Source organism: Marmota flaviventris, chromosome 3, assembly GCF_047511675.1.
Source record: "Marmota flaviventris isolate mMarFla1 chromosome 3, mMarFla1.hap1, whole genome shotgun sequence".
Classification (NCBI taxonomy): Eukaryota; Metazoa; Chordata; class Mammalia; order Rodentia; family Sciuridae; genus Marmota; species Marmota flaviventris.
In genome coordinates this window covers 137,401,392-137,414,887 of record NC_092500.1, presented here as the reverse complement: position 1 = coordinate 137,414,887, position 13,496 = coordinate 137,401,392, and the positions used below count along the sequence as shown (strand labels likewise).

The window sequence follows — 13,496 nt, the reverse complement described above, 5'->3', positions numbered from 1 at the left end:
TTAAAAATTATTTTAGGCTGAGGTGTAGTTCAGTTAGTGGTAGAGTTCTTGCTTAGCATGCATTAGACCCTGGGTTCAATTCTCAGCATACAAAGTAAATAATTTTAAGTGATCAAATAAAAAAATGAAGTAAATTTGTACAAAATACAAATTGATTCAACTATTAAAATAAGGAACTGTAGATAGCCTTTCAACATCTTTTCATTTATTATAGTGTGATAAGTTGTATCTAAGGGCTGAAGGAAATCTTTTGCTTTAATTTTGTTTTTAAATAATTTATTAAAACTTAGTAAGAATTGGGCTGGAGATGTGGTTCAAGCGGTAGCACGCTCTCCTGGCATGCATGGGGCGCTGGATTCGATCCTCAGCACCACATAAAAATAAAAAAATAAAAAGATGTGTCCACCAAAAACTAAAAAATAAATATTAAAAAATTCTCTCTCTCTCTCTTGAAAAAAAACTTAGTAAGAATAAGTAAAGTTTAAGGCAAGTAAGAAAAATTTAGATTTCCTCTGTATTCAGCATGTTGCATGATAATGCTTATATTGATGCTTATATTGAAATCTGAATTTATGAGATTTTGGTTAGAAAGTAGTATCAGCTGTGTCATGAAAATTTTCATCATATGATTTTATAAAAACTTTAAAAAGGGTGTTTAAGACCACTTTTAGGGTACCAAAGATATATCGAAGATTGTTAAGCCAGAAAGAGGTATAGAATTAGTTCTGGGAAATTGTAAAAGCCAGTGCCAGCATACTTCTGATAGAACCATAAACATTTTCCAATACTCTCACACAAATCATCATCCTCTGAGTATACAAGACCTGACTGCTCTTCTGATATAACGTTTCCTAATATTTAAATTAAATTCAAAATCTAATTAGCAGATTTTATCTGTCGGAATTTTAGCAGTTAGATAGGATTAAAGAAAGGCTGGAAATTGGGAGGTAGACACTCTAGTATGGGGGGGAGACAATAGGGACATGACTATTAATTTGAAGCCTGGAAGCTTGGCCACAGTTACTTGGCTTGTAGGGACTTACAGGGGTAGTGTTCCCAGTTACCCTTATTTTTAAATAAGTACAACTAATCTGTCCTACTTAAATGATTATAAAATAAAGTATTTCTAAGATATATGTGAATAGAATATCTTCCACTTCATACCCAAACATGATTCAAATTTAAAAGGTAATTATATGAGGTAATAAATGGTGATAATTACATCATATTTATATATTACAGATTAAGCATAGGAAAAAAATGTATAATTTATTTGTTTTGGGATTTAAAATTGAGCAGAAATGACAAAATTATCCTAGTTTGGCATCCATCCCTGGATGCCAAATTGAGTAATACTATAAAGATGGATAATGGAATATAACACAAATCACAACTAAGCCAGGCACAGTGGCACACCCCTGCCATGCCAGCTACTTGTGAGGCTGAGGCAGGAGGATGCTTTGAGCCCAGGAATTGGTGAGATTCCATCTCAAAAAAAAAAGGCATTACAATTGATGATTGCAGTTTCCTTCTCTATAATTTTTAGGCGTAATTTTTAAAAGTCAAATTTAAAGTTTAGAAAAAGAAATGAGAAGAAAACTTTTAAAGAGAAAAAGGTAATGAAAAACAAATCTCAGTATTTGCCAAGAAGTCCTTTCCAGTAAGATGATAGATTTTTGTTTGTTTTTGCAGCTTGGGGATCCAACCCAGGGCCTGCCTTGTACATGCTAGCAAAGGGCTCCACTGCTGAGCTACAATCCTAATGTACTCTAAAAAAGTGCTTTTACAAAATATTTACTTAAAACACCTTGAGTTTTAAGTGTAAAAATTCTTAATAGTGAACATAAGACAGTATTTAATCTAAAGACACAGCCCATCCTTTAAAATTAAAATCTCTATTGACTGTGGTTTAACAAAAATGGGGTGTGGTAGAAGCAGCCTACCCTATGTGCAGCAGTAAGGTACGTGTCAATACTAAATTAAAAAATGATAATAAAACTAAAATAGGGTCAGTCTGTTTTTCTTTTGATTTTTCAAACAGTTTTACCCTCACACAATTCTGAGACATTTCCTTTTTTAAAAAATGTACACAGGGAACACGATTTTTTAATGCAAACAATAACTTACGCCCTGTCTCAACTACATAGAAAGCAAGTGGCATCACTGTTGTCAGGAGGGTCACAGGAAGACTGGCTGCCAGGTGCTGGGGTCACCCTGTGTCCATTCCCAGGGTCCCAGAGTGAGAAGGTCACTTTCACCCTAGGCACAGATGCATGGCCAAGCCTGCTTGGCGAGGAACATTGCTCTGGCCTCCCCTACCACCTCATGATCTGCATAGCCCACGTCCCCAAGCAGATCTACTCCGGATAGAAGCAGATCTGACCCCCACCCCTACCCCTACCACCACCTGCACAGTAAACATTTTGCTGGAAGGACAGGAAGCAGCACAGGAAATCAGACAGGAAATCACTTTTGGTGACAATGTGCTGCAGCTAGCCCACTGCCATGTTTTGAGGATTGAGGCCAGAATGCCTGGTGGAGGCGCAGTTTGTTTTTTATTTTCACCATGCACTGGCAATCTTAAATAATGCAAAGTAAATTATTCCTTTCTTTCTTTATTGTCTGTTCTGACCACACACTGTTTCCTTTTAATTAAGTTGGCAAATCATGTTTTAACAAGAAGGAAATTCATTTAACACAGACAACTGTAGGTTGTCTTGCAGCCCTTGTCAGCACAGCTGACATTCAAATACAGTTTACGTGTAGTAATTATTACTTTACTGAATAAAAAAATATTGTACATTTGTTGTTTCATCCTGTGACTCTAAAACAAAATGAAGACTAGATTTAACAAAATGACAAATAGTACAAGGACCTTGTTGAGGTTTAATTATACCTCTGCGAGATCTGAAAACAATGCTTGGCTTGTGTTACGTCTCAGTGTATCCCAATAGCTTCTGGAGACAAGTTCCTCAGTATCTGTTTTCAGTACCTATAGAAATTTTAAGAAGCACAACTGAAATCTAAAGAATAGTTACAAAGAATGACAATTATACACTCTAAGTCTTTCTAACTGACCTTAAAAGAAAAGAAAACACATTAGCTTACCTTTTTTGTTTTCTGCTGCATACAACAGTATTAAATTACACTGCTGGTAAACTCATAGTGCTTTCAAAGGTGTACTGGTATATAGCTGCTGTTTCTAAGTTCAATGTGGTTTTGTCAAAAAGAGTCAATTTCTCCAATCCCTCCCTTTGCCCTTCTACTGAGACATGAAAAACTTCTAAGAAAATACAAAAATACTATTCACCCTGTATCCCCACTATTTTGGAAGCTGAGGCAGGAGGAATCCAAGTTCAAGGACAGCCTCAGTGATTTAGCAAGACCCCATCTGTAAATCAAAAATTATAAAAAGGCTGGGAATCTAGCTCAGTGGCAGAATATACCTGGGTTCAATCCCCCCACCAAAAAAATTTTTATTCATAACCTGGTATGAAATAAATTCATATGTAGAAGATTTTGGTAAGTTTGTAGTGACCTATTATATTATACTTAATTTAAAAATTATTTTTGGCTCTCATACATTATCTTATCAATGTACCAAAAGGAAAATAATCTTATCCATATACTTTGGAGAAACAAAGTTTAAATTAATTCAAGGCTTGTTAAAAAGAAATACACCTATTTAAGTTGACTGCCTCAAAACCACTCAGCAATTTTGTAGGTATGTCTATTTTGAATGGATAAGGCACTTTCTAATCTTTATTACAAGGATCAAACACTAGCTTTTAACGCAGTACTGGTTAGTAAGAAGATACCAAGATTAAAAAGTATTATAATCTTCCTATGAAAATGCTGGACTGCAAGCCGAACTTGAATCTCTAAACAAAAAAATAATTAAAATCAGGATGGGAGCTGGGGATGTGGCTCAAGCGGTAGGGCACTCGCCTGGCATGTGCAGGGCGCTGGGTTCAATCCTCAACACCACATAAAAAATAAATAAATAAAAAAAATAAAGATATTGTGTCCACCTAAAAAACTAAAAAATAAACATTTAAAAAAAATCAGGATGTATCAGGGAAGATTACATGGTTCTCAGGTGAGGCAATTTTTTGGTTATTGACAGAAGAAAATGCACCATATTGTACTTAGGTGAGACATGTGAGAACTTTACTTATTTTTTTGGTCTTAATTTTTAAAAGTCTAGAGTCAGCAGGGCATGGTGGCACACAGCTGCAGTACTAGATACTTTGGAGGGTGTGGCAGAAGGATCCCTTGAGCCCAGGAGTTCCAGGCTAGCCTGGGAAAGACAGCAAAAGACTGTCTCAAAATAAATAAATAGATAGATAGATAAAAATAAAAGTGGGTACCATTAATAAAACTGTAGTGCAGTACTATAGTGTTGTGTAGGAATTATTTCAAAGATCGTCTTAATTTTAATTAGCTGCCTACTACTCACAATTTAATAAAATGTCAATAAAATGTTAACACAGACATAAGTGTTACCATAAGTAATAACTGTGGCAACATGAGAGAAAATCTGCCCATCACTACCTTTTCTAACTAAATAAGCATTAACTAAGTAGTTACAAACTAAACAGGTAAAATTAGCAAAACATTGAACTAACACGGTTCATTTTCTTTTATGTAGGTTTGAAATAACCTCAATAGATACTAACTAGATTAAATTCTTTCTCTCAAATATTAAGACATATTTTGAATATGAAATGCATTTTTAATTGTAACTTAGAAGGTTAATAGAAGATTTTTAAAACAGGATTGTAAAACCTATCAAAATAGAAAATAAGGCTTACTGTACACTATTATTGGAATAATAGAAATGATTCCTTTTGTAAACTCACATCTTTTCCATATTGCCAAATACTAGTCACCAACACACACATGCACACACACACATATACACACACACACAAATATTCAAAAAAATTAGGAGATAAAGAAAATATAAAGATTTTTTTACTCTTCATATTTTAAAAATGTATATTTACCAGGATAATATGCAAGTTTTTAAAATCAAAAAGATGTTTAGAATATAACAGCTCAATAAGTCTCCTCCTACAGAAAGCTTTATACTCATCACTTCACTCCAGAGACTAAATTATGCTAGAATATAACTGAATTGCTATAACTGGATATATTTGTTTTTGTTTTATCTTACACCATCTTTCAAATTATAAAGGCTCTGAGGGCAGGGACAATATACTTGTAGCAACTATTGCTGCAGAAAAAAAAGCTAATGAATCACTGTAATTTGTTAGGCATATTCATTAATGCCTAAATATTTGCTTATTCTGGAGCTAGTACTTAATATTTTAATTGATAACTTGGGTAATGAAATTAAGTATATTTCAGAATATGCAAAACTAATAGAAAACTGTAACATGAGGAAAATATAATAGTATATTTAAAATAAGGTTAAAGTAGCAATGAAAATAAAACTGGAATTTAATAGCAAGAAACACAAAGTAAAAATATGCAACCAAAATATATATAAATAGACTAAGAGAAAAAATGAAGGGAAAATGTCCAAATGTAACTGAGCACTGTGATGATTATGAAATAGATAACTATGATGCTTTGCGATGTAAATAGAGAGCAATTTGCAAAGACTTCCAGAAGTCTTCTCACTGTCTTTGATCTAACCTTTGGCTCCTTTATCAGAGGGTCATGTTAGTGTAGACTTTCATTTAAAAGGAAAAAAAAGACACACATATAGTTCAGAATAATTTATAAAATGGATGGCACAGGCAATATGATGTCCTGAATGTACTGTACCCTGTAAGTGTGATACATTTTCTGCTTGAGTTCTGAGACTGTTATTGGTAAAACTCCCTTAAATTTGCAGTTTTGGTCAAGATTTCTTTATGCCTTTTTAGCTGAGTCAAAGGAGGATCCTATTCAAGTCATCAAATGCTATCTATGATAGAAAGGAAGGTAGGCAGGCAAGAAAGGAAGGAAGAAAGGGAAGAAAGGAGGGAGGAAAATAAGGGAAAAGAGGAAATTAGTAAGAAAGATTCATTTAGAGATGGCAACGTATCACTGTGGTAAGCAGAATAATGGCTTCCCAAAGTTGACCAGACAAATACCCTACATAACTGTTAAGATCTGAGAAAGATGATACTCAGATAGTAGGTCAACTAAAGAAAAAAATAACAACTCAGAAGCAGACAGTAAACTGTCTTTACTATCAATGATATTTAAACACACTCGCGCACACACACACAAATGAAAGAAAACTATACATTTTGTGGCATTGCGACAACTGTGGACCTAAAAACAGCAATCTGACAATTGCAACTTAAAGTTGTGTGGGGCTATCATGTCTCCCAGGTGTGTCATGGGGAAAAACAACAGGCACAATTCTCTTTGAAAGTACACACCTTTAACAACTTAAAAAATCCTCACAAAGATACCTCCACAAATATATCCTTACAACACAAAATCACTAAATGTTAAAGAACAAAAGCTACCATATATGAGACACAGCAGAATAAACAAACAATGGAACCAGGTTTCAGATACTGAAATGATTAGATATATAGGTATGAAGACATGAATTGGTGTGAATATACTATGTATACAACCAGAGATAGGAAAAATTGTGCTCTATTATGTAATAAGAATTGTAATGCATTCTGCACTGTCATATATTTAAAAAGAGAGAGAATGCAAAGTTAGCTTTATAAGTTTAGTATGAACCTAGATTTGAAAGGATTATTTAGGAAAAGTAGACTACCAAGATTATTAGGTCTAATAGAAAAAAACCCAAATATAATATTTAGGCATGAAAAAATCAGTACTAAATTTAAAATCAGATTATATACAGATAGAATTAATGAAGTGAAAAATAAAATGGAAGAAAATAGTCCTCATATTTTCAATGCTTAAAAAAAAACAAATCAGAGAGATAAACTGTAGCAAAACTGTAGAAAAATAAAGGCAAAGAAGATTTAAAAGCAGTCAAAAAGAAAACAGATTACCTAAGAAAGGAAAATAATTAGATTCAGGGTTTTCCTTTCAATTTCAGTAAGAGAAGCCAGAAGACGATGAAATGATATCATCTTTTGCTGAGAATAAGTAAATGTCAACTTAGAAAATATATTCAGAGAAATTATTTTTTAAAACAAGGTCAAAATAAGGATATTTTCAGAGACGGTTATTTATTTATTATTTGGGGGTGATGCTGGGATCAAACCAGGTCCTTGTGCATGCTAGGCATATGCTCTACCGTTGCACTACACTCACAGCCTGTTTTTCTTTAATTCACCAAAAGACTCTTACTTGAGGATATATTTTGTAGATATAAGTTATGAGATTTAGGAAGGAGTAAGATTAAAGAAGGAACTAGGGAGTAAAGAATGGTAAACATGTTGGGTTCGGTGGCACATGCCTATAATCCCATAAGGCCAAGGTGAGAGGATCACAAATTTAAACGCAGTCTCAGCAATTTAACAAAGTCCTGAGTAACTTAGTGAAACCCTGTCTCAAAATAAAAGATAAATAGGCTGAGTATGTGGCTTAGTGGTTAAGTGGCCCTAGGTTCAATCCCTGGTACTGGGGGCGGGTGGGGGGAGAATGGCAAACATGTAGGTAATCCAAAATATACATTGATGGCATATTTTTTTTAAAGTCTAAATTGTGGTATTAGGGGAAAAACACACTTTACAACAATTCTAAGTATTCATGCTAGGTGAGAATAAAAACTATTAAAGCAATTTAATGTTCTATTTTTGAAGAAGAAAATAAATAATACTGTCTAAGCTAAGATTTTATTATTTTAAGCATACTTACTAAAATTTCAAGAATACACCCTCCTCAAAAAATCAAATTATAGTGAATGTCTTCTTAACTTGAATAAAGAAAAAAATTAAAAATAAACTTCTGTTGATTAAAAAAAGGAAGAAAATGAAAAAATAGCATATTAGAAACTATAATTGTATTATAATTTTATTTATTTATTTATTTGGTACTGAGGATTGAACCCAGGGGCACTTAACCTCTGAGCCACACCCTCAGCTCTTTGTTTTTTATTTTGAGATAGGGTCTCACTAAGTTACTATGGTCTCGCTAAAGTGCTGAGGCTAACCTCAAACTTGTGATTCTCCTGCCTTAGCCTCCCAACTAGCTAGTATTACAGGAGTATGCCATTGCTCCTGGCCTGTTATCGTTTAGATATGAGGTGTTTTCCAAAATCTCATGTGTGAGATAATACAAGAAAGTTGAGAGGTAAAATGATTGGGTTATAAGAGCCTCAACCTAATCAGTACATTAATCCAGTTGAATGAATTAACTGGATTAATTCATTGGGTGGCCATGGTAGGTTGGTAGGGTGTGGCTGGAAGTGGCAGGTCATTGGGTATATCACTTTGGGTTATGCGTTTTGTCCCTGTTGAGGGGAGCTCTCTGTGCTTCCTGGTGTCATGTCCTGAGCTGCCTTCCTCTACCACACAATCCTATCATGATGTTCTTCCTTACCTTGGTCCCTAAACAATGGAGCTGGATTGAGAACGCTAAAACCCTAGCCCAAATAAACTTTTCCTCTTCTAAAATTGTTCTTTTAGCGTTTTTGATGACAGTGGCAAAAAAAAAAAAAAACTGACTAAAATAGATTAGCAAGTAATCAGTAATATAAATAACTAAATTCTACAATTAAAAAGCATAAATTGTCAACCAGGACAAAAGGAAACAAGAAAAATTCATAATACACACTGTTAAAAGCAACTCACCTAAAATAGAGGTAGAAATAATCTAACAGACTTCAATTAATAATAGGCCAGTAATTAGTACCAACTTTCTCATCGAGAATAACCAAAAAGGCTACACTAAGCATCTTAAAAACATGATTTGCCTTTGGTAGTGTGTTGACATTTGTACTGATGATGTAAAAGTAATGGTAAATAAAAACTTCTGGGGCCTTAGTGCAAATGAGGCACTGTCACTAAAGACCAAAGTCATGATATTCTTCAGTGCTTCCCATTTATAGTTGAAATTAAAAAAGAAAGAAAGAAATTCTGCTTAAGAATATATTTGCTTAAACTTTGAATATACATATTTTTTATTAGAGTTTAATGGTTGAATATACATCTTTTTAATATTTGGTTAGATGAAACAACAAGAAGAATGCATAAAGCACTTCTGCTGCAATGATGTACTAAGATTTTTCTGAAGTAAGGACATTTGTGTGATGGTTTGTGTTGCAAGATGAACTAGCCACTCTTTTCATGAATCATCATTCTTACTTTAAAGAACAAATGAGGTGTACAACCAGAGAAATGAAAATTTGTGCTCCACTGGTGTACAATGAATCGAAATGTATTCTGCTGTCATATATACCTAATTAGAAGAAAGAAAGAAAGAAAGAAAGAAAGAAGAGGAAGGAAAGAAAGAAAGAAAGAACAAATGATAGACAAATTATGGTTATTTAAACTTCAGTATTTGGCAGACTTTTTTTTTTTTTTTTTACATGAATCAAGTGAGATGCCACTTGGAAGTAAACAACTGACAATATTTGTTGCCAAAATAACATTGCAATAGACTAAATGTAAAAATGGCTATGAGAAACCATATGTCTTCTATTAAGCCTAGCATTACAGAGGTCTGCAAAGAATATAAAACAATACCACTCCTTACTATATTTGTAAGAAGTTATTTTTCATAAAAAAACACTTATGTAGCTCAGCACAGTTGTGTATACCTGTAATCCCAGTGACTTGAGAGGCTGAGGCAGGAGGATCACAAGTTCGGGCCATCTTGGGCAACTTAGCAAGATCCCGTCTCTACATAAAAATTGAAAAGAAAAAGGACTGGAATTTAGCTCAGGGGTTGAGCACTCCTGGGTCAAATCCCCAGTGCAATAAAAAAAAAAAAAATGCTTATGTTACATGTCATGAAATTTTATTATTATTTGAAAATGGATTAATATTTTTAAATCCTCAATTTTAATTTCTCTTTGCAATACTGGAGATTAAATCCAGAGGCACATTATCACTGAGATACAACCCTAGCCCTTTTTATTTATTTTGAGACAGTGTTTCACTAAGTTGCCCAAACTGGACCTGAACTGGTGATCCTCCTGCTTTAGACTCTGGAGTCTTTAGAATTACAGGTATGTGCTGACTCGCTTGGCTCTCAATTTTAATTTCTTATTTTTCAAAGGAAAATTTTAAACTTTATTCTATTTATTTCTTTGTGTGCTGCTGAGGCTTGAACCCAGTGCCTCACATGTATTAGGCAAGCACTCTACCACTGAGCCACAACCCCAGCCCTCAATTTTAATTTCTAATATGGTAAATATAGATACAAAACACAAAATCTTTTTGGGAGCCTTGATAATTTACAACAATATAATGGGATTACAAGAAAAAAAGTTTGAGAATCATTGCCTACATCAATAAAAGAGAATGAATTAGGACTATATACAATAATGGAGATGAAACTGGCAAGACAATCATGGTAGTGTGTCTAAAGAAGACAAAAAATTCATATAATATGATTATATTTATATGAAGCACAAAAATGGGTAAAACTAAACTATGTTGCTTAGGATGAATAAGTAGCAAAGCAAAGATCTACATAAAAGACTATTATGAAAGACAGCAAGGGATTATGATTCTTCAATCACTTGTGAAAGAATTTCTTTGAATATAGCAATGTTTTATTTCTTGATTTATATGGTGGCTAGACTTTTTATAATTACTAATTTATTTTATATTTATATTTTATTTGTAATAAATTTCTGAGCTGAATATATATTTTAAAAAGCAGGGAAAGCTTCATTATCACTACAGGGAAACAAAAGAAAAAACCCATAAAAATAGAAAATAATAAAAATATTAAAACAAAAGTAGTGTATTTATTCTAATTACCATACTAGATTTTAAGGCAAAAAGCACTTCTAGAAAATTAGTATCTTACATAATAAAAGATACAATTCACTAAGAAGATATAAATAATCCATATTCTTATGCAGGTAATAATAATGCTTCAAAATATGCATTGCAACAAAAATTAAGGAAGTTATAAGTACAACTTAATAAATCTATCATTGTGATATATAATCCAATATACTAACTGACAGATGAAGCAGATAAAAAAATCAATAATAACAGAAGATTTAAAACACATAATTAACATGCAGGGCAATATGTACATATATTACAGCCCTATACCCCAAATTGGAGAATATCTTCTTTCAAAATAAAGATTACTTATGAATATTGACATGGTTTTTGCACATAAAACACTTCTCACACATGTTAAGTAACTGATAAAAACTACTGGTACATTTTCTGATGGCAATGTGATTAGGGTAATTAAGAATAATCTTTCAAAAAATCATAATACAAGGCAAGGTGAAGTCAAACATACTTGACTTTAACATTATTTATTCTTTTGGATTTTTATACTACTTTTTATTTGTGTGGGAAAATAAAAGAGAGCTGATTATATGAAAAATATGAAAAGAATCACAGTTACTTGGAATGGAATAGGCTATATAAGGTAACAACTATCTTCTTGGACACAAGGAAATATATTCAATCTCTTGCTGAAGTAGAAAATAATTTAACTGAATAAAGGCAGAATCAACTATAAAAGGGATTAAATCTTGGAACCAGGCTAATACAGGGGTCAAAGAATCTCTTCTATAGGCCACTGACTTTCCTAAAGGAACTTCTTTCCCAAGGTAGAAACTAATTATTATAAATCTCTTAGATTATATTCAGCTTCATAATACCTAATCACTTCCATTAATTTACAACTCTGGAAAATATCCAATAATTATTGGTTAATTTATAACATTACACTAACATATTTGTGTAATACTTCAGTGATATTTTATATACCTTTTCAAGTTATTTGAATTTTTAAATATTTTCTTTCTTTGCTTGCAGTTTTTGAAAATAATCATTTCGTTTTTGAACAAACCCTCAGCAACTTAGCAAGACCCTGTCTCAAAATAGAAAATAAAAAGGACTGGGAATGTGGCTCGGTGGTAAAGCATGCCCAGGTTCAATACCCAATACCAACAAATTTTTTTTTCTATTATAAGACAAAATTTATAAAACTAACTTAACTACCAACGGTGTTCAAAATCATGAAATTCACAAGACTGAATAAAAATAACAGCCATTTATATCACTTTAACATATGCATTATATACATGGGGGGAAAGCTGTCTTCTGTAAAATAATGAAAAGAAAAATGTTACCCAATGAAATATAAGATCATACACATAATTTCCTTTTAAGGAAGAAAGCATAATATAAGTGAAATATGCATTTTAAGTCTGCTTCTCAATGTTATTCTCTTAATGAGTGACTACAATTTGTATTATATAGTTTAAACTAGAGCTGTTAGAATCTATTTCCTTTTTACAATTACTCTGTGATGTGTTTTTTTTTAATATTTATTTTTTAGGTGTAGATGGACACAACACAATGCCTTTATTTTTATGTGGTGCCTCAAGATCGAATCCGGGTGGTCCCGCCCGTGCTAGGCGAGCGCTCTACCACTGAGCCACAATCCCAGCCCTGTGACATGTTTTTAAAAAGCAGATAATCATCCTATATGAAAACTATTTATGATGTTAAAAGAAAAACAAAAACTTATACAATGATGACAAATCAGAAACAAAATATAAAGTTATAAGTATTATTATGTTTTATGAGGCAGATGGTATTACAATCTGTAATTTTTACAAATTTTACATTTTCATTTTACACATTCTTTACAAAATTTTGAAATGATTAAGAGAAATTCTTTTAAAAAATTAAGAAAATGATAGACTATATCCAATGGAAAACAGCAGTAAATTTTGTAGAAAAAGTTTTACAGTTTCTTCAAGGATTAAAACAGTTATATGAGTTCCACAGACTTGACTTATTCCCTAATTATTCTAGATCAATTCCTGTGACTATGCAAAATAACCTGAGTTTATTTTATGTTATTGATGTCTTAGTACATGTTCAAATCAAAGGCAAGAGTTAGTTTTTATAATTTGGAATTTTGATTAAATATTCAGTATATGAGATAATATACTTACTTTTAGAATTGCACACTATGGCTACAATACTCTCAGAATAATAATGAATTAATCACCTGAATTCAAGGGCTTCTCAGGTGGAATTGCTAGAGTATGAGGAAGCCTTGTAAGTGGCTGAATGATCATTGGAGAAAATAAATAAATTATTGTCCATTACAAAAAGGGCCATGGTCTATTCTTAGTAGGTTAGTTACTAGCTGGGCTAACCAACAAGCTCTGACTTTATCAAAAGAGAAGAAAGCTCAACATAAGAAAAGTAAATTTAGAAATTCACTGATAAGAATTCCCAAATTTTTCAAGACAAGTCTGAAAATCATAATCTTCTTTGAAAACTAACATAATCACTGATATATTAAATAAATCAATTATCATCTTACATTAAATTTTTGTGTGTACAGACCAGAGAAATAGGCAGGTAATAAGAATTTCAGAA

At 32.5% G+C, this 13,496-nt stretch overlaps 1 protein-coding gene across 8 annotated transcripts in view; it reads right to left on the bottom strand.

The window, feature by feature from the left end:
* Micu3 (mitochondrial calcium uptake family member 3) overlaps window positions 1-13,496 on the bottom strand; it is a 114,136-nt gene that overhangs the window by 38,642 nt on the left and 61,998 nt on the right. For 6 of the 8 annotated variants that reach the window (XM_071610418.1, XM_071610417.1, XM_027954712.3 and 3 more), the window contains one exon: window positions 2,897-2,992. The exons of the other annotated variants lie outside the window; for them this stretch is intronic. In XM_071610418.1, the coding sequence (XP_071466519.1) occupies window positions 2,897-2,992 (96 nt within the window). The remainder of the gene's footprint in view (window positions 1-2,896; window positions 2,993-13,496) is intronic. 8 annotated transcript variants of the gene reach the window in all.